The sequence below is a fragment of the Lepus europaeus genome, chromosome 11, assembly GCF_033115175.1.
Source record: "Lepus europaeus isolate LE1 chromosome 11, mLepTim1.pri, whole genome shotgun sequence".
Classification (NCBI taxonomy): Eukaryota; Metazoa; Chordata; class Mammalia; order Lagomorpha; family Leporidae; genus Lepus; species Lepus europaeus.
In genome coordinates this window covers 43,682,741-43,703,617 of record NC_084837.1, presented here as the reverse complement: position 1 = coordinate 43,703,617, position 20,877 = coordinate 43,682,741, and the positions used below count along the sequence as shown (strand labels likewise).

General features: G+C 47.0%; 1 protein-coding gene across 5 annotated transcripts in view; it reads left to right on the top strand.

The window, feature by feature from the left end:
• AP4S1 (adaptor related protein complex 4 subunit sigma 1) overlaps positions 1-20,181 on the top strand; it is a 50,489-nt gene extending 30,308 nt beyond the window's left edge. For 4 of the 5 annotated variants that reach the window (XM_062205327.1, XM_062205325.1, XM_062205329.1 and 1 more), the window contains exons 2-5: positions 309-510; positions 3,834-3,920; positions 5,367-5,435; positions 10,406-10,598. In XM_062205327.1, the coding sequence (XP_062061311.1) occupies positions 373-510; positions 3,834-3,920; positions 5,367-5,435; positions 10,406-10,573 (462 nt within the window). In that variant the 5' untranslated portion in view covers positions 309-372 and the 3' untranslated portion in view covers positions 10,574-10,598. Of the gene's footprint in view, positions 1-308; positions 511-3,833; positions 3,921-5,366; positions 5,436-10,405; positions 10,599-10,638; positions 10,651-19,429 lie in introns of those variants that run through there. The other variant, XM_062205326.1, reaches the window with a different exon arrangement.
• Positions 20,182-20,877: the final 696 nt, after the last annotated feature.

Genomic DNA, 20,877 nt, shown 5'->3' with positions numbered 1-20,877 from the left:
CCTAGCACCTTTGCTAAAAGCATAGAAGTCTGAAGATCAGAAACCATTCCTTCATCTCCACACTCTTCTGGTGCTAGATGCTTGGTAATATCTGGCAAACTGATGGAATAAATTGAATGAATATGAGTAGAAGTACTGTGGATTCCCAGAATTGTTTGGGAAATTTATGTTTGCTTCTCATTGACTAACACCTCATTTGGTTCACAGGAGTGAAGATTCTATTTACTTTTGGTTCATCTGTAGAACAGATTTCATGTCATTCTCTGATAAATTTGATCTTGCTTTTTTATTGTTCTCTTACCCTCCAGGGTACGGTTACCGCCATCCCTTGCCATAACAATATTTGGAAAAATACTGGCCAGGAGAAAAAAAATGATAAAGTTTTTCCTCATGGTGAATAAACAAGGGCAGACCCGGCTCTCCAAGTACTATGAACACGTGGAGATTAATAAGCGTACACTTCTGGAAACAGAAGTCATAAAAAGCTGTCTGTCACGGTCCAATGAACAAGTAAGTTTCTGAGTCTGTCTTACGTCTGTCTGCCTTCAACTCAGCCTTGTCAGATCTGTCATTACTGAATCTCTAGAGTCACCATTTTCCTTTAACTCTTTCCCTTCAACCATTAGGGAAAGTAAGGAATGAGTGAAATGACAGCCAATGGAAGCCAAGCTCTCTTTAAATCTCTTTAGAACAACAGAAACAAGGAAAACCAGGAAGAGTCCCGGGTTGCTATTTAGCTCAGCAGGTTTGTCTGCACACACCATGGAAGCAGCAGCTAAATTTATTCCTGCTACCAGACATAGCTTCTTTTTTTGTTCATGTGAATTCAGCCCTTGGAACTCTTGTGTCTGTAGCAGGTGGCCCTCTGTGAGCCAAAAAATGCAGGTCAGCTGGTGGGAGGTGAATACCATTTAAAACATTTTTTTTTAAGATTTGTTTGTTTGTTTCAATGGCAGAGTTACAGAGACAGAGACAGAGAGTGATCTTGCCTCCCCTGGTTCACTCCCCCAAAGAGCTGCAACAGCTAGGGTGGGGCCAAATCAAAGCCAACAGCCTGGGACTGCATCTGGGTCTCCCACATGAGTGGCAGGGGTCCAAGTACTTGGGTCATCTTTTGCTGCTTTCCTGGGCACATTAGCAGACAGCTGAATCTGAAGTGGAACAGCTGGGACTTAAACTGGCGCTTATGTGGAATAGCATCACAAGCAGCAGCTTAACCCGCTGTGCCCCAATGCTGGCCCCAAGACCCATTTTGTGCCACAAGAGGATAATAGGATTCTCATGTAGGTTGCCAGGTTTATTTTCTGATTATCATTTTTGTAAAGATACCACCAACATAATACTGGAACTGTTGTTTTAAAAACAAAACAAGTTTGATTTGAACTTGCAATTTATTATATAGATGGGGAAGTGGGAACTAAAAATTCATCTGAAATAACAGATCTATCCACCCTGCCAAAATGGGGGTTATAAAATCGTTAAAATAATAATAAATAGAAATTTTCAAAACTGAGTATATTTTTATGAAATACTTTAAAAAAAAAGATTTTTTTTTTGAAAGAGAGAGAGAGAGAAAGAGATTGCATCCAATGATTCACTACCCAAATAGCCACAATGACCAGAACTAGGCCAGGCCAAAGCCAGGAGCTTCTTTTGGGTCTCCCTGCAGGGGCCCAAGCACTTGGGCCGTCTTCCACTGCTTTCCCAGGTGCATTAGCAGGAAGCTGGAGAGGAAGTGGAGCAGCCAGGACTTTGAACCAGCACCCATGTGAGATGCCCGTGTTTCAGGCAGTGGCATTACCTGCTACGCCACAGCGCCAGCCCCATGAAATACTTTTGAGTAGAGAATTATTTCATCCAGGTCCTAAACTTCAGCTCCACAGCAATCACTCAACAACTGAGGCAAAACCAAAAAGCTCATTAGGTTGTGCTGTCCTTTGGTCATTTCAGAGCCTACGTGGAGGGGTGCCCACAGGAACCCCCGCTCTGTGGTAACACGCTAAGCTACATTATCAAGCCACGGCAGTGCTCCGAAGTGACGCGTTAGAAGTGTGTTTCGCTTGGCTTCTAAATTGGTTTGGCAGTTGGAACATCTCAGAGTTCCTCTTTGAATTCCTACTTCGGCCTGCCCCGGCACTCCACCTGTGTGGCCATCAGACAGAAAGAGACACCGCGCTGATCCAGCGCACGGACAGCCACAGGCATTCCGCCCAGGCGCACACACTTTCAGAAGCACTGCTGTTTGAATCTCACCACAGGATGCAGGCACCCCATCATCTCAGGTGTGATTTTTGCTCATAGGTGCACCTTTGCAACACAAGCTTTGGACTGCACGTACTATTAGATTGTTTTGAATCATTCTAAGTTATTTTACATTTTAAAATGAACCTTGGGCCTCATCAGGCACCGCGTCCCCAGCGTAAGATCAGCTTTGTTTTCATTTTATCCACAAAAGTGCTTGGATTTTTTTTTTAAACTCCTGAAAGTCTTTGAAAGGGGTTTCTCCTCAGTTCTTCAAGTAGCTTGCATTTCTTTGAAATGTCCAACTGAGCAGAAATCACGCTGGCTAAGGAGCCGGCATTGTGGCACAGCAGGTTAAAGCCTCTGCTGATGCCCACATCCTGTACTGAAGTGCAGGTTCAAGTCCCAGCTCTTCTGCTTCCAATCCAGCTCCCTGCTAACCTGTCTGGGAAAGCAGCAAAAGATGGCCCAAGTGATGGGCCTCTGAATGGAGTTCATGGCTCCTGGGTTCAGCCTTGCCCAGCCCTGGCCTTTGTACCATTTGCAGAATAAACCAGCAGATGGAAGATTGGTGTGTGTGTGTGTGTGTGTGTGAGTAACATTGCATTTCAAATAAATAAATCAATATTTTTTTTTAAGAAAGGAGTCACACTGGCTCTGTAGTGAGCCAAAAGCTGGAGAATGGGCTTGTACTTATTACCTTTGCCCAACTTTTAAATACAAGTCTCAGACACCTCCATTTTCTCGATTATCAGATGGCTTTCCCTTGGAAGGATTTCATAGTCAGATCTGGCAGCTTCCTTCCCAGATGCACCTGGGCACCCAAGAGCAGCACAGCCCGGCACAAAGCCTGCACGTCATGCTTGCTAGCATTTGGCCAAGCGCGCTCGGAAGTTCAGGGGAAGAGTGCCACTGTCCCTTCAGCCTCCTAACCCTTGTACAATGGCTTCAGGGGAACTGAATGAGAGGGGAGTGGTCGCATACACATTCCACGGTGATAAGCTAGTTATCAATTCATCTGGAGCAGTGTTTACAGGGGCAGATTTTGTTTCGTATCTGCCACACAAAGGCTATCTTTAAATAATTTATAAAAGAATCTACACGGATTCCTTCCATGGGTCTGGGAAAAAGCAACCGAGTTGTTTATTTTTTTTTTTTCACATGTCATGTGTATTTGGTTCCTCACTATTAATGAATATAAATTGAGACTATCTCATTGCTTCCCACCAGAATGTGGGAAGCTGGAAAAAGTCTTAGGACTTCACAATGCAGGTGGTTTAAAACGCACTGATTCATTAGCGCTGCCTCTACTTCCACCTGGAGCCACGCAAAGGAAAGAGAAGGAGCACAGGTGGGAACCCCTGGGAACACTCGGACTTTTCCCTAAGACTTCTCCTCCGTCTCCCTCCAGAACGCTCTCAAGTGGTCTCCTATGTTACGAGAAGGCCAGCGAGGGCTGCATGGCTTTCTCATGGGTTGCATTCCTCAGAGCGAGAGTTGGCAAATATTCAGGTCAACCCAGCAGGTGCACATGCCATCTTAGAGCAGTCTCTGTCGGCCACAGAATTAATATCTGATTTTGTTTTGTCTAGTGCTCTTTTATTGAATACAAGGATTTCAAGCTGATCTATCGGCAGTATGCAGCTCTCTTCATTGTGGTTGGAGTTAATGACACTGAGGTAAGATAACAGAAGGACCTGAGGGGTAACAGTCTGATTTTTATTCTTCCTGAAATCGATATTGACTTCCTACTTGTCTCCCTAAGAATTATTTTGACTCCCCCCCCAAGTTATTTATTTGTTTAAAAGGCAGAGATACACACAGAGAATTCCGATCTTCTGCCTCACTCCCCACAAGCCTGCAATGGCAGGAGCTGAGTTGGGACTGGAGCTGGGAGCTGGAAACTTAATCCAGGTCTGCTATGTGGAAGATAGGAACCTCGTTACTTTAGTGATCACTGCCGCCCCTAAGATCTGTGTTGGCAGGAGGCTGGAATTGAACTCAGGCACCCGGATGTGGGATGCAGCTGCCTTAACACTGGGTCAAACACCTGTCACATCAGCTGGTTGTTTTTGTTTTTTTTTTCCCTTTCTTTTTTAAGATTTATTTATTTATTTATTTGAAAGTCAGAGCAATAGAGAGAGAGGGAGAGACACAGAGAGAGATCCTCCATCTGCTGGTCACTCCCCAAAAGGCCACAACAGCGGAGGCTGGGTCAGGCTGAAGCCAGGAGCCAGGAATTTCCTCCAGATCTCCCACGTGGGTGCAGGGGCCCAAGGACTTGGGCCATCTTTGCTGCTTTTCCAGGCCATCAGCAGGGAGCTGGATTGGAAGTGGAGCAGCCGGGACACACACTGGCACCCATATTGGATGCCGGCACTGTAGGCAGCAGCTTTGCCCACTACACCAGAGCGCCAGCCCCCAGCTGATTGTTTTTCAACCATGAACCAAACACTGAAATGATTTCCCCATTGGGACCATTTGACTGGTTTTCCCAGATGGAAAAAGGATAGCATAACCCTGAAAAATCTGCTTAAGCCACTTGGAGATAGAGTCAGGGTTGGGCTCAGAAATCTAAATACTACAGTCTGGGCCGGCACTGTGGCTCAATAGGCTAATCCTCTGCCTGCAGCGCCGGCACACCAGGTTCTAGTCCCAGTTGGGGCACCGGATTCTGCCCCGGTTGCCCCTCTTCTAGGCCAGCTCTCTTCTGTGGCTCAGGAGTGCAGTGGAGGATGGCCCAAGTCCTTGGGCCCTGCACCCCATGGAAGACCAGGAGAAGCACCTGGCTCCTGGCTTCAGATCAGCACGGTGCGCCAGCCGCAGTGGCCATTGGAGGGTGAACCAACGGCAAAGGAAGACCTTTCTCTCTCTCTCTCACTGTCCACTCTGCCTGTCAAAAAAAAAAAAATTACAGTCTGGACTTGTGGACTTCAGACAAATCTTAGAGGCTAAGGTTTCTGTGAGTACATTTCCCCGTAGAACACGTGAGCAGGAGAGCTGTTCTGAGTATTTGTCAGTGTTGCTCACTGACGTTGTCCCTGTCCTGAGCCCCTGCACTGTCACCTGGGATGACTGGGCAGCTGTATGTCACTATTCACTGCACCCCTCCTCTTTTGTTTCAGAACGAGATGGCGATTTATGAATTCATCCATAATTTTGTGGAAGTCTTAGATGAATACTTCAGCCGAGTGGTAAGTCTAATTAATGTCTGAAACATGGCTTCCTGCTCCCACCCAGTTTTCCAGAAAGTGGAGCTCTTTGGGTCTAGGTCAAGAACATGTGTTTACAGACTGGCGCTGTGGTGTAGCAGGTAAAGCTGCTGTCTGGAGTGCTAGCATCCCATATAGGCGCCAGTTCAAGATGTAGCTGCTCCACTTCCGATCCAGCTCTCTGCTGTGGCCTGGGAAGGCAGTGGAGGATGGCCCGGGTCCTTGGGCCCTTGCACCTGTGTGGGAGGCCTGGAGAAGGCTCCAGGCTCCTGGCTCCTGGCTTTGGCTCCACACAGCTCCCACTATTGTGGCTATCTGGGGAATGAATCAGTAGATGGAAGACCTCTCTCTCTCTCTCACCCCCCTCTCCCCCTGCTTCTGCCTCTCTGTAACTCTGCCTTTCAAATAAATTTATAAATCTTAAAAAAAAAAAAAAAAAAGAACATGTATTTATAAAGAGCTTCTGCATGTCAAAGTGAAAATTCAAACGATGCCACATTTTCTGGACCTTTCTTTCGGAAGGGCCCACCCAAAGTGCTACAAACCTTTGTGTGCCTTACATTTTTACAAACTATCAGCACTACAAGTGTAGCAACCTTTTACTTCTCTCAACTGAATTTTGAGACTTTGCTCTCTAGCCTGTTCTCTCTCTCTCTCTTTTTTTTCTGCTTTGTGCTTTACTTCCTAAGGTGCCAGGATGCTTTTCACTCTAAGAATCATTTCCATTCATACCCTTACTTTGAGTGTTGAGTGTCTCCCACGTGGGTGCAGGGGCCCAAGCACTTGGACCATCTTCTGCTGTTTTCCCAGGCCATAGCAGAAAGCTGGATCGGAAGTGGAGCAGCTGGGACTCGAACCAGTGCCCATATGGGATGCTAGCAATGGAGGTGGTGGCTTTATCCACTATGCCGTAGCACCAGCAGCCCCTATTAATCTACTTTCATTTTTTTAAAAATTATTTTTGTAGAGAGAGAGACAGAAAGGTCTTCCTTCCGTTGGTTCACTCCCCAAATGGCCGCCACAGCCAGCACTGCACCAATTCGAAGCCAGGAGCCAGGTGCCTCCTCCTGGTCTCCCATGCGGGTGCAGGGCCCAAGCACTTGGGCCATCCTCCACTGCACTCCCAGGCCACAACAGAGAGCTAGACTGGAAGAGAAGCAACCGGGACAGAATCCAGTGCCCATATGGGATGCTGGTGCTGCAGGTGGAGGATTAACCAAGTGAGCCACGGCACTGGCCCCAATCTACTTTCAATCACTGTAGATTTGCCTGTTCTAGACAGTCCATATAAGCAGAGTTATATGTAACATTTAGTCTTTTTTTCTTTTTAAGTTTATTTGAAAGAGCAACAGAGAAAGAAAAAAAAGAGCAAGAGAGAGAGCTTCCATCTGCTGGTATACTCCTCAAATACCCATAATAGCCAGGGCTGGGCTAGGCCAAAGCCAGGAGGCAAGAGCTCCCTCCGGATCTCCCACGTGGGTGGCAGGGACCCCAGTACTTGAGTCATCACCTGTCACCCTCTGGGGCATTAGCAGGAAGCTGCATCAGAAGGCAGCCGCTGGGACTTGAGCTGGCGCTTCCATACGGATGCCACTTTTGCAAGCAGCTGCTTAATCTGCTGTATCACAGTGCCAGCCCCAAGCTTAGTATATTCTTCAAGGTTGTTTTGTTTATTTTATTTTGCTTTTAAATAAAAGGATTACATAGGACCTGTTTCCAAGATTTTCTTTCCCAGGCAGTAAATGGAATCTGCCCCATAATGAGTGTGCTAAAACCTGCTCTGTCAAAACTCGTGTGTGGAGCCAGCGTGTGGCTCAGCAAGTTAACTAGCCCCTGTGACACTGGCATCCCGTATGAGCACCAGTTCAGTTCCCAGCTGCTCCATTTCTGATCCAGCTCCCTGCTAATGTACCTGGGGAAAGCAGCAGAGGATGGTCTAAGTGTGTGGGAAACCCAAATGGAGTTTCTGGCTCCTGGCTTAAACCTGGTCTAGTCCCCAGGCTATTGTGGCCATTTGGAGAGTGAACCAGGGGATGATAGATCTCTTCCAAGTCTCCTACATGATTGCAGGAGTGCTTTGGCCATCTTCCACTGCTTTCCCAGGCCATTAGCAGGGAGCTGGATTGGAAGTGGAGTGGCTAGGACTTGAACTGGCACCCGTATGGGATGCTGACGTCTCAGGCCGCAGTGTAACCAACTGTGCCACAATGCCAGCTCCCAACCCCACCCTCCCCCCCAAATAAATAAATCTTAAAAAATTTTTTTTTTTATCTGCAGCCCAACTCCTAATGGTAGAAGCAAATTTTGGCTCCTTCTTCATAGGACAATCAACTAAGCTGCCATATTTGCCTTAGTGGTTCTCAAAGTCTAGCTCCTGGGTTAGCAGCATAAGCTGGGAACTTGCTAGAAGTACAACTTCTGGGCCCCACCCCAGACCACTGAATCAGAAACTCTGGGTTGAGGCTCAGGAATCTGTGTCTCAACAAGCCTCTCAGGCGATTCTCATGCATACTTAAGTCTGAGAACCACCACCTTAGTGCACGGGGCGGGCCATGCTGCTAGTTCAGGGGTGGGGTGGGACAAATGCCCTAGGGCCTGCAACATGGCAGTGCATATATCCAGGAAGGGGTCAGTGTCCTTGCAAGCTGGAAGAGGTCAAGAGGTCAGCCCATTCCAGAGACTGGCCTTGGGGGAGAGAGGGCATTGAGACTAAAATTTGGTTCTCTATTGAATGGATGGAGATAGCACCATAGACCAGCACAGTCCGTCAAACTCTGCAGTGAGAGGAATGTTCTACACCTGAGCTGTCCAATATGCTCTTCGGCAGCCACATGTGGCTCTCGAGCAACTGAAATGTGGTTTGTGTAACCAAGGAATTGAACTTTTCATTTTAGCTAAGTGTAATTAATTCAAACGTAAGTCACCGCCTGTGGCTGGCGGTTACCACACTGGACAGCATAGCTCGAACTCGTTGCTTGTCCTGTGGTGACTGTCTTGTTCCGAAGGACTGGTTGCCACTCAGGGTTTGCATTCAGAGCTGGCCACGATAAGGCCACACCCAGTTAGAAGAATATAATTTCCCCAAATAGCAATGTTTTAAGCCTGGGAGAATAAAATGTGGGTAGAAGCACCATCATTCCTAAGGTTTTAAAGAAATTATTATTATTATATTCAGTAACTAAGAAGAAATAGCATGTTGCTGAGTGACAGCTGTAATTTTAGGGAGCGAGTCAGTGACCACAGAAACCACAGAAGTGAAGATTAGAACTCAGTTTCAGCCAGGTGCTTACGCAGGACTTGGCCTGTACTAAGTAAGGGATGACTTGGTTTAGGAACAAACCATGGCAAAAAGAAGAGGCAGGGGAAGAGGGGAAAGGGAACGACGGGAAAGACGACAGGATCCGTCCCGCTCCTGGAGAATGCCTTGTCATCTAAGACTTATTTTTAGATTTGTGAGTTTTAAACATTCTTCATGGAGGTATTTTTAATCCCAGAGAGTTTCCAGATCTTAAATTTGGAGCTCAGTCTCATGCTGTCTGGGCTGCAAGAAGCATCGTAGCATCACGCTCTGAAAACAGGAAGCCAGCCCAGTTGGCTTCAAAGGAGGCAGCTTTGCAAGAGGTGAGGGAAGTAGTGTCAGGGTTTTCACTGCTGCTTTACAGACACCTTAAATCCTTTCCAATATGAACTTGCTTCTGTTTACTTTTGTTCTTCTATGACTCATTCCCTGTTTAATTTTCTATGTTCACTGAAAAACATTTAATATACCGATAAGCCAAAAGAAAAGGGAAGGTGGATACGTGCATTACATATTTCTCCAAATCCACAGGTTATGCACCCACCAAAGTGGACTCAAAGATAAAACCATGGACTTAGGGTGATAAATAGGAAAATGTCGGCCCATCAGTTGTAACAAATGGGGATCTACCGTCCTTTCAATTTTTTTGTGAACTAAAGTTGCTCTAAAAAATAAAATGCTTCTTCAAAATATTTATTTACTTATTTGAAAGGCAGTGTGATAAAGAAGAGAGGAAGGGAGAGAGAGAGAGAGAATCTTTTATCTCCTGGTTCACTCCCTAAATGCCCAAAACAGGTTGGCCAGGCTGAAGCCAGGAGCCAGGAGCTCCATCTAGGTGGTAGAAACCCATGTGCTTGGGCCATCATCCACTGCCTCCCAGGTGTATTAGCAGGAAGCTGGATCCAAAGAGGAGTGTCTTGAATCAGGCACTCTGATATGGGATGGAAGATAGAAGCATTCCAAGCAACGGCTTAACCCACTGTACCACAACACCCACCCTAAAGTATTTACTTTTGAAAATGGAGGAAAGATCTATGTTAAGCCCATCATTTATTCATAACTACTGTTAGGTACATTTCCTTTTAGACTTCATATATCTACCTGTACCAGCAGCTGTAACACTTTATGTATCTTTAACTCTGTATATCCATATGTATGTGGGAGAATATACAGTTGTTCCTTGGTATCAGTTGTGGGGAGATGGGATTTGTCCCAGGACCCCCTCACAGATATCAAAATCCACAGATGTTCATGTTGTGTGTATAAAAGGCATAGGGATGGGAAGTGGCACTGGGACTCAGATGCAGTCGCTATGCTATGGAATGCGAGCATCCTGGATGGCATCCTAATTGCTAAGCCATATGCCCACTGCATCGCTTGCTTTCTTAGCAATGTCAGTACTTCCACATGCGTAGCCTTCCACGTGGATAGGCTCCAGGCCACAATTTACTTAACCAGCCCCCCCCCCCATAGATGCCTAGGTTATTATCAATACTTTGTTATTATAAACACCATCACCTGAACATCCTCTCACACATTATTGGGCCATCATGCAAAGATCTCCTTAGAAGAAGCTTCTGGGAGTCAAATCAGTGGATTCCAAGGCTACGGAGCGCTGTAAGGTTTCTGATACATATGTCTGGTTTCCTACCAGCCATGGAGGTTGAGTCAGAGGAACCGGCCTAGCCCGTACCAGTCGTCTACACTGCAGCCTGTTTTAATCACAGCCCCAGACTTGGCCTTGCACCCATCAGGCTTCTGCGCACACAGCAGCTGCCTCTCCCAGCAGCCTCCAGCATGGGGGGGCCGGAGCTGCAGTTAACTCTGCCGCGAGCACCCTGTACCGGAGCCTGCTTCTCACCCTCGCGTTCCTCTTCTCTCTTCCAGAGTGAGTTAGATGTATCCTTTTGCAGCGCTCTTTCCCACAGTACGTGGCGGAGCGCAGCCTAGACCTCGGTCAGGTAAGTGGCATGGGGAGGAAAAGGGAAGAATCTGGAATGTGGATCACAGCCAGAGGGCGGCCTGAGCACAGGGGGCTTGTAAACGCCCCTACTTTTTATTTAGTTATTTATTTATTTAAATACAAAGACAATTCTTACTAGGATTGTTTTTTCTTTCCAGGCAGGGCAATGCTATGGTAGTAGTTAAGAATGCCTAATATATGTCACTTTAACTTCTTCAAGCACATGGAATAGGCTTTCTCATAGTGATAATAACGCAGCTAGGAAGTGCTTGGTCCCCATAGAGAGCCTGGATTTCCAGGGCTCCCGGTGTAAAGCTCCCCACGGTCACCATGCAGCCTTCAGGGTCAATAAGTTAAAAGTTGTACCATTAATTATGACAAATATTTACTAACAAGTAGCAAATATATTTAGCTTATGAATAGATGAATTAGAACAAATGTTTCTATGTTTACGTCCATGCCTCAAAGGCACATATATATGTGTGTGTTCGTGTGAGTGTATAGAAATTAGACGCCTATGCCCAGAACTAGTATGTTTGTATCAGCTTAATGCTCTGGGAAAGGAGCCATTTACTGCTTACCATTAGTAGGAAATGCCATTGTGTTGATAACATTTATTTGCAGGCATTATGGGAAGCCTCTTTAAATTAACTGGGAAAATCTGAGTGCCCTCTAGTGGTGAGTGACCTCAGTCGATGATCTTTTTGACCCCGGAAGACCGAAGACGGAGCTTTATGTGAGGGTATATTTTTATGTAGCATGTCATGTTCTATTTTAGCTAAGCACTGAAAGCACTTCAAAATAAACTTCTTATGACTCGTACAGGGGAGTAAAAAAAAAAAATAAAAGGCTTTTGATTTACAAAGGAGGACAGCAAGAGCTGATACACACTTTGCCAAGAGTACAAAGACGCACGCTCCACATTTGGTCTTTTCCGACGCCTGTGTGTATTTGACCAGGCACCTAAACCCTTCATCTCACTACGACACGGTTAGACTAGAGCAGCGCTGGCACCCTCTCCACCTTCATGTTCGATGGTGCCGTGACCCTAGGGAACTGGATGAATGACCTTGGACCTACAGTAGGAAGCAGATCTTAAAGTCCAGATAGCCAAACCGTAAAGGTGAATACATGTAACCGTATACGTATTCTAAGTTGGAGTAGTTGTGTCACACGTTGACGGAATGCTTATGAGAAGTAGAGAGAGAGCGGTTTGACCTGGTGGCTAAGATAACTACATCCCGTGGCAGAGCACCTGGGTTCAAGTACTGGCTCCAGCTCTCAATTCCAGCTTCTTGCTAGTGCAGACCATGGGAGGCAGCAGCTAATGGCTCGGGTACTTGGGTCCCTGCTACACTTGTGTTTGACTTTATAACTCCTGGCTTCAGTCTGGTCCAGCCCCAGCTATTGCAGTTCATGCGAGTTCCCTTTCTCACAGGCTCTCTCTGTACCTCATCCTCTGTCTCTCTAATTTTTTTTTTTTTTTAAGTAGAGACAGGTGCTCTTGTCTTTGTATCTCTGTGGTGTGGAACACAGGTCTGTGTAGTGAGCTCAGCATGCGTGTGTGCACTGGATTGCCATACCAAGACACACAGTTTATATTTGTTCCTGTCTTCTTTCCTGGTTTCATTTTTGTCTTCCTTTCCTTCTCTAAATTTATATACTTCCTGGCCGCAGGCACACCCAAGTGACAGATGAAGTTTTACACCATTTAGAGAAAGGAACAAGATCACTCCAGACCTTTGCTTCAAGTATAATTTCCCTTGCACCTGCACTGGACTAACGATGGAGCAGGCTGCCAGGCAGGGCATGGGGCTCCTCCTCTCTTGACATTCTTAGAAGGTTACCACCCTCAGCTGTCTGGGAAAAAAAAAAATCATATTCTAAACCTATGACTCACCTGTGCTTCAAACACAGTTCTTTCTCACCACGCCCTGTCCAGGGCAGACAAAGAAGCCCTGTGGAGGCTCAGCCCCAGGCGCCCACACCCCCGGGGAGGGCTCGCACTCCGCATCACTGTCCGGTAGCAGCCTGGAACCTACTGCAATGCCTGGCGTTGCTATTAGTCCGCTTGACCAGGAAAGCTTCCTTAGGCCCTGAGAGGTCATTCATCCAGTTCCCTAGGGTAACGGCACCATCGAACATGAAGCCCGAGCCGGTTCAGCACGCGGTCTCCTCGTGTGTGCTCAGGTTTAAGGAAGCCTCGTCAGCCCCCGTGGAGCAGACCCGAGAGAAGGCTTGGTGTGGGCACACACGGGAGAAAGACAGCAAAGCTTCGTGAAACCCCCAAGAAGCCCCTACTTGCCCCCTTTCTCCTGCAGAAGCTTTTCAGGCCCCGGCCCGCATGCCTTCTAAGGATGGGGAGGGTTTGCAGAGGCTTAGTGATTCGACTCCGAGAAGCGCACCATTTACATCTCGCCCTGTTGTGGGCTTGTTCTACTTGCACTCAGGGTACCATCACAGAGCAAGACAGATGGGATTTGGAGCAGAAATGACCTAAGCACCAGAAATCAGGACAGCCGTCCCGGCTTTTTGAAACCCTTCGAGTAAGTGGAAACCCTCTGGTGCAGCCACGTCAGGTGGGGCAGGCTGCCCCCTGGGGGCCAAGCACATCGCTGACCTAAATCAGCCTCATGCTGTGAGCAAGCTGCGGTACACTCTGCACAGCCCCCCACCCCGACAGTGGGCTCGGGTGTTGCCCGAGGTCTCTCCCAAGGCCAAATCTGCCACATCCCGCACCCTGGTAGACTTAAGGCTCCACATTCCACGAAGGTGGTTTTTTTGGAACCAAGCGATTAGCTTCCGGAAGCGGGCTCAGCCTCGGGAGCCACAGCAGGCCTGCTATTCTCTAGAGTTCCTCATTCAGAGGATGGCACCAGGGAGCAGCACTGTGTGGGCAATGGACCGGGTCCTCAGTTCCGTGCGCATCATTACTGCAGGGGCCGAGGGCCAGAAATCCCTTTTTGGTATGGAGCCTTTAACAAGCCTTAAGACTTGGTTCATTGTGGCGCCGTGCTGCTGCCGTTAGACCCGGATAACCCTGGGCCCTGTCCATGAGGGTCCCCACTCTGGCTCTGCTTTGGCAACAACCTCCCAGTCCTTGGGACCAGGACACCAGGCTGGAGCCGGCGGGCACTCCTCATCCACTTCCTGGGCCCTCAGAACTCACAGGCGCTCAGACATCCCAGAGCCTGCTGTGGGGGCCTGGGCAGGCCCCTCAGCCACTCCCACTCAGGCCTGGCAGCAGGAATGACAGGCAGGCGGCCTTGGTGGCTGGGGTGCTCCACGTGCATAAAGGGAAGAGAAGCAGGAAGCAGACTACAGCCCCCGTTTGCACTTGTGGTCTCCCCACATGTATTTAGAGTTTAGGCCTGGAATCCAGAATGGTTTTTTCTGCATTTAAAAACATCTCTAGAACATTCCTGTCTTTATTTTTTCAGTATTTATTTATTTGAAAGGCATAGTTACAGAGAGAGAGAGAGAGAGAGAGAGAGAGAGAGAGATCTTCCATCCGCTGGTTCACTCCACAAATGGCCACAATCACAATGGCCAGGGCTGGGCCGGGCTGAAGCCAGGAGCCAAGAGCTCGGTCCAGGCCTCCCACGTGGGTGATGGGCTCAAGCACTTGGGCCGTCCTCTGGTGCTTTCCCAGGCACACGGGCAGGGAGCTGGATCAGGAGTGAAGTGACTGGAACTCAAACTGGCACTCATACGGGATGCTGGCATTTCAGACAATGGCTTAACCTCCTGTACCTTCATGTTTTTATTTTATAAATGCTTAAAAGCCTGAGTGATTGATTCTGGAACCCTAAAATGCATGTGGGTGATGCGAGAACATGGATTCATGGGTGCTGTTGCAGCAAGGGTGGGCAGGAGAAAGAGGCTCAGTGCGGTCCCCCACAGGGATTCCTGGGAGGGGGACAGCACGCAGGTGACACTCGTCAGCCCACTAATTTGCAGTCAGGCCCAGGTCCGGACCCCGGGCCACCAAGAGTCCTCTACCTCCAGTTCCTTCCTTACCTCGCTAAATCCCAAATCCTTTTCAGAGGCCCATAAACAAGAATAGGGCTTCTCCCAGTCGCAGGCAGTTTCAGCCTGAGGTAAACTACAGAAGAACAAAGATTTCGGAGGTTGGGGGGTGGGGGGGGTGCAGTACTGAAGAGGCAGATCTCACTGAGTTGAAATTTTCTGCATGGTTTCTCAGAAAGTTACAGAGATCGTTAGTGACGTCATTATAAGAAGGTCTCCTCTGAGGTGTGAGGGAGCAAGGGACTACCTGCAGGAATGGCTGGGTTTCACCAGGAGCATAAGCGCACTCCCCACTCCCGGGAGGTTAACATTTAGTCCTGGGGCAGAATACTGTGGAGGCGGAAGAAACCCAATTAGCAGGTTCAGACCTCACTTTTTAGAGGAAGAGGCCAAGGCCCCTGAGCGGTGCTGGGGTGTGTCCCAGTCCACAGTTCCTGGGAGGCACCGCAGACTCTGGTCCCGCGGCTGCCAGGGTCAGACACTAGGTCGACTACACTGGACACATCTTAAAGCAATCGTGCAAGTAGTAGGCACTGAGCTGCTGGCGACACATTTCTGCAGAGCCTCTGGCTGCGGTGTCTCGGTGTTGTGAGAGCTTTTTCATGAATGACAGAAGTACTTTGAGAGTCACCCATCATTCGGGGAGTCAGAAAGGAGGAAAACCTCTGAGGGGGGAACCTGTGGGTGCCTTGTTCAGGGAACAGAGCCCGTCCTTGGGAATTTCCACATATCACTTGTTCATCTGGGAATCATGTCAATTGGCAGCCGGGCTGCAAGGGAGTGAGCGTTGGCTCCTGGCTTGAGGGGATGTGTATGGGCGGGCATCTCTGGGAAGTGTGGGTCCTGAGGGACAGGGGACCAGAACCTTCCCCAGCCAGTGCTGCGTCTGCAGTGCAAGCAGTCCCCTGGAGTCAGCTGTCCCCCCTGGAAAAGGGGGGTCACTGTCACAGACCCCTCTGTTGGCACTGGCCTTAGCCACTCATCATTTCCTTAACACGTGTCTTTTTTTTTTTTTTCTTAAGAGATTTATTTATTTATTTGAAAGGCAGAGTTACACAGAGAAAATCCAGAAATTACACAGGTCTTCCATCCACTGGTTCACTCCCCGAATGGCCGCAACGGCTGAAGCTGGGCTGATCCGAAGCCAGGAGCCAGGAGCTTCTTCCAGGTCTCCCACAAGGGTGCAGGGGCCCAAACACTTGGGCCATCTTCCACTGTTTTCCCAGGCACTTTAGCAGGGAGCTGGATCAGAAGTACAGCAGCTGGGACTCAGAACGGTGCCCATATGGGATGCCAGCATCACAGGCAATGGCTACAATGCTACCTAGAATCTTTTTAAAATGAGACGCCAAAAGATGTGACAAAAGTCTGAAGTTAGAGATTTTATTTTCTGGACTGGGCTTTGCTCTGGAGTTGTTTTAAGATTTCATTTTAACTGTGCTGCCCCGTGTTTTTTTGGATTACAGGATAACTAGACCACCCAAAGTGGTGTTAAAATACCACATTGGAAAGTGTTTTAAGATCTAGAGGTCAGATTTTCAACGTACAACACAAACACTTAAATCACTTAAAAAAAATTGCTTTCAGGTAGCACTACCATCCCAGGGGCTTTTTGAAGTTCAGCTCCAAACTACATTACATAGAAATTCAGAAAGGCTCTCTGGTTTCAAGGTTGAGAGAAAGTAGGGCTCTGCTCTTCGGGAGGTTCTTGCTAGTTCCTGACTATAAAGTCGTAGGAGGGCCAACAGCTTGCAGTAAAGATCTTTCGCAGTCGAGTTCAATGTAGCTGAAGGAGAGCCCCTTTCAAGTAGCCATTTCTCAGCTCACTGCATTAACAGACCCACAATCCGGGCCTTTCTTGCTTCCTCTTATTCCAAGCATCAGGCTGAAGTGTGTTTGCCTTTATTTCGTGGCATGAGGCTTGGCGTGTTAAGGTGTATTTTTGGTCCCTGTTCACCTGGCATATGTCCCAAATGCCATTACTCATGGCTTCACCAAGTGTGCCCAAGTGGCCCCAAAACCAAATCAAGCTGTGAACAACAGCTAGACTCTTATTTCAAAGGAGTTCCATGATTGCTTTCATGGAAATCTGCTTTTAGGCCTTTGTCTCATACTGGATGTTGCCTGTGGGTTCCCCAAATAGTGCCAGAGAGCTGCACGATTAATTAGAGTTTGAACCAGATACACAGATGCAAGCAGTCACATGCCCAGGGTACAGAATGACCTCACTGGGTAACTCATGTTTCCAGGATGCTGGGAAATTCGGACATGCTGGAGGAACTTGTCTGTGGTTGATATGATTCAGCAGTAAATTCTGATCTGAATTTCAAAACAATCGTGCAGCTGCTCAAAGGGACATCTGAACCTCAGATTGTCTACTTGCCAGATGGAGCAGTCCTCAGAGCGCCTTGGTCCCTGAACCAATTCACAGACAAAAGTTAGCTTTCTTTCTAGAGGAGTCGACATTTCCGAAGGCAGTAAGTCTTTCCCTGCCCGTGGTGAACACCACAGGAAGGGCTCTGCAGATCACTTGTCCCACAGCCACCTGTGCTCCTGTGAGCCTGGCTGTCCTGCCACTTTGTCTCAGTTTCTAGGTTCTCTGGCTTCTGGTTTGAGTCCAGGGCCTAACATTCACTCCAGTTCCAGTTTGGCCATGGGACAAGGCAATCATCTGTATAATTGAGAGCCATTATTAATAGGTATGTTAGATTAAAGCTTTTCGTTTCTGGGTCACTTGAGGACAGTTCCCATTGGCCCCTGCAAAAACAGTTTCTTCTGCTGTAGGACCGTTTGCACTGCGCTTAATGAGATGTTAACGCAGAGCCTGATGGAAACTTAAAAGTCACTCACAGGTTGTCCCAGTCTCTATACATGCACTTCAGTAAGCAAATATAGACTTCTGAGTACCTGGAATTGTTGGGAGGAAAAATCAGGTGATAGCAATTATTATAGAGTCACTCATCATGAACGCCCTTAGTACATTTAGACACCTATTTGTTGAGTGAAGCTTGTCCCATTTGAAAAGAATCTCATTAGCCATTTTGTCAAATAGACCAAGACTCAAGCTCTGTACATTCAGAAGGAAACTTCTGATATTAAAATGTAGAATTTATATTCAACTAGGGGGCCAGCACTATGGCACAATGGGTTAAAGCCGTGGCCTTCGATGCCAACATCCCATGTGGGTGCCGGTTCATTTCCCAGCTGCCCCGCTTCTGATCCAGCTCCCTAGTAGTGCCCCTGGGAGACCTAAAGGAAGCTCCTGGCTCCTGGCTTCAGCCTGGTCCAGGCAGCCTCAGTCATTGAGACCATTTGGGGAGTGAACCAGTGGATGGAAGACTCTGTCTCTCCTCTCTTTTTGCTGTTCTGCCTTTCAAGTGAATGAATGAATCTTTGGGGGAAAAAAAATCAACTGCTGCCGGCACCGCGGCTCACTAGGCTAATCCTCCACCTTGCGGCGCCGGCACACCGGGTTCTAGTCCCGGTCGGGGCACCGATCCTGTCCCGGTTGCCCCTCTTCCAGGCCAGCTCTCTGCTGAGGCCAGGGAGTGCAGTGGAGGATGGCCCAAGTCCTTGGGCCCTGTACCCCATGGGAGACCAGGAGAAGCACCTGGCTCTTGCCATTGGATCAGCGTGGTGCGCCGGCCACAGCGGCCATTGGAGGGTGAACCAACGGCAAAAGGAAGACCTTTCTCTCTGTCTCTCTCTCTCACTGTCCACTCTGTCAAAAAAAAAAAAAAAAAGAAAAAGAAAAAGAAAAAGAAGAAAGAAATCAACTGCTGTCATTTCATTCCAGTTCCCCTTCTCCTTTCACAAAAGTTAAATGGTAAAATGAAGGGGTTCTTGAGGGAAACATTTGCTCTAGTTTGCTAGGCATCATAGTCTAACAATAGTTTCTTCTCCTCCTCATACCCTCTACTGATTTTCTAGTAAGAATAGCTAGCAGTAAAGTGGCTTTCCATAACTTGCAAATGAATTTTTAGAGCTGTCCATTTGTAAGAGGTACTCTCATGAAATTCTTATTTAGTTGGGTGTTGACTCAATAGGCCTTGTTTTCTTCATTTGTTTTTGAATTTTTTATAATTTTTTATTTGAGAGGCTGGTGGCAGGGAGAAAACAAGCAAGAGGGCACATGAGCTCCCATCTGTTGCTTTACCCCCCACACTCCTCTAACAGCTCCAGGCTGGGGCTGAAGCCAGCCAGGAACTCAATCTGGGTCTCCCATGTGGGTGGCAGGGATCCAATCAGGAAGCCAGCCTCTCTGCTGCCTCCCAGGGCCCGCACTGATAGGAAGCTGAGTCCAGAGCCGGACAGTAAACCCAGGGACTCCGATGTGGGACACTAGGTCAAATGCCATTGTTGTCGAGGTTGGGTCACTCTCTTGCTAAATGGCACTTTCTTTGTTCTCTAGCTCTTTAAAGACTCCCTTCTCCCCTTTCCTGAAAATATAACTGTTTCATTTCTATGCCTGCTCATCATGTTAAAACTAAAATCAAAGTAGATGTGTATGTGTATAGGAAAGAAGTAGTTTCTAAACAAGGATACCAATTTTTAACTTAACGTCAGGAATTCTATACAGAACACCTGCTTATTTAAACAGAAAATTCTGTGCTAACCCAGAAGTTGTTTACTGCATGTTAGCATTTTTCCTAACTGTAAAATTGATTTTCCTTAATATGACGCTAGATAATGTTTAATTTGGATAAAGTACACATCATTCTGGATGAGATGGTGTTGAATGGCTGCATTGTGGAAACTAATCGCACAAGAATTCTTGCCCCTCTACTAATTCTTGATAAGATGTCTGAAAGCTGAACAGAAGGCTCTGCTGGATTTATGGAAGTATGAACACTCGGAACACATCTCAGCATCTGTGGCCCAAAAGAAATCTGCCAGACCACACACTACAAAATGGGATATTCTTCCAAAGGCACTATAAATAGAAGTGTTTCACAGTTCCTTAGTGGAAAACAAAACTATTTTAAAGTATGTAAAAAATTTTCTCTAAATTGAGAGACTGTTCTTTTCTAACCGTAAGCGCACTTCCCTGGCTTCTTTAAATTTTGTTGAGTACCTAAGGAATCCTATTTGGTCTCTGCTTCCTTTTGCCAATTAAATTTAGGATGAGCAGGCACATAGGAAGAAAGTATAGCAGTTGTGGATCAATTTCAGAAATTGATTTAAACAGACAAGGCACTTTGGATAACACTGTTTCTCAATGATTTTCCTTAATAAAGTCTTAGTAAAACTCTCAAAAGGCTTTACTATAACAAGTACCTAATGAAGACTTCAGAATAAAATTTTACTTTCCAGTTTCTAAAAGCCTTTGGTACCTATTTTAAGGGCACTTAGCAATTGTAATGCCAACATGTAATTAACTCTACAGAGGATGTTGCTCTCAAATAATAAACATTAAGTCCTTAAAAGTATCCTTTTTTATAACATTTTAAAGGCTAAACCTTATAAGTAAATTTGTTCATGAAATTTACTTCAGCCTGAAGTTTAGAAGTAAAAATTATCTATGTTCATGTTGGCATGATAGAAATAAAAATTATCAGGCTGGCACGAAAGGAATCCTTCTGTCCATCCTGACCCTTACTCTTAATACCTTCTGAAATGACCTGAAGCAAACCATCCACCAGCTCACGACAGAAGAGCAGTGCCCTGCTCCCTAACAGCTTTCTGGATGTTTCTGCCGTTCAGTCAGGATACACAGCACAGTCTTGGTATAAAAGCACCTATCTTGCAGCCAGGGGTTGGAGGACAGTTAGAAAGAAGGAAAGGGAGACACAGTCCTGGTACATTAAGACATCTGCCATCTATGGAGTGTCCCAAGAGTTCTTTCAACTACAACAGTGTCCTCCAAGAGAATGTAAATGGACTAGGAACTGACTCTTCAGTACCATGGTGTTTTTTCCTCGTGTGTGTGTGTGTGTGTGTGTTGTGTTGGGGGTGGGTGACTTTCTTTTATTGGTCAATAGTGGATTACAAAACCAAACTTGAGCAGGTCTGACACATTCTAGAAGGCAGAAGCAAGGCTTCTGAAGTGGAACAGTACGTGGTATGTGTGTATAAATCCGCTTTTGTGCTAAGTAGTCGGGGTCTGGGGAAAGCCCAGTGTAGATCAAAGTACT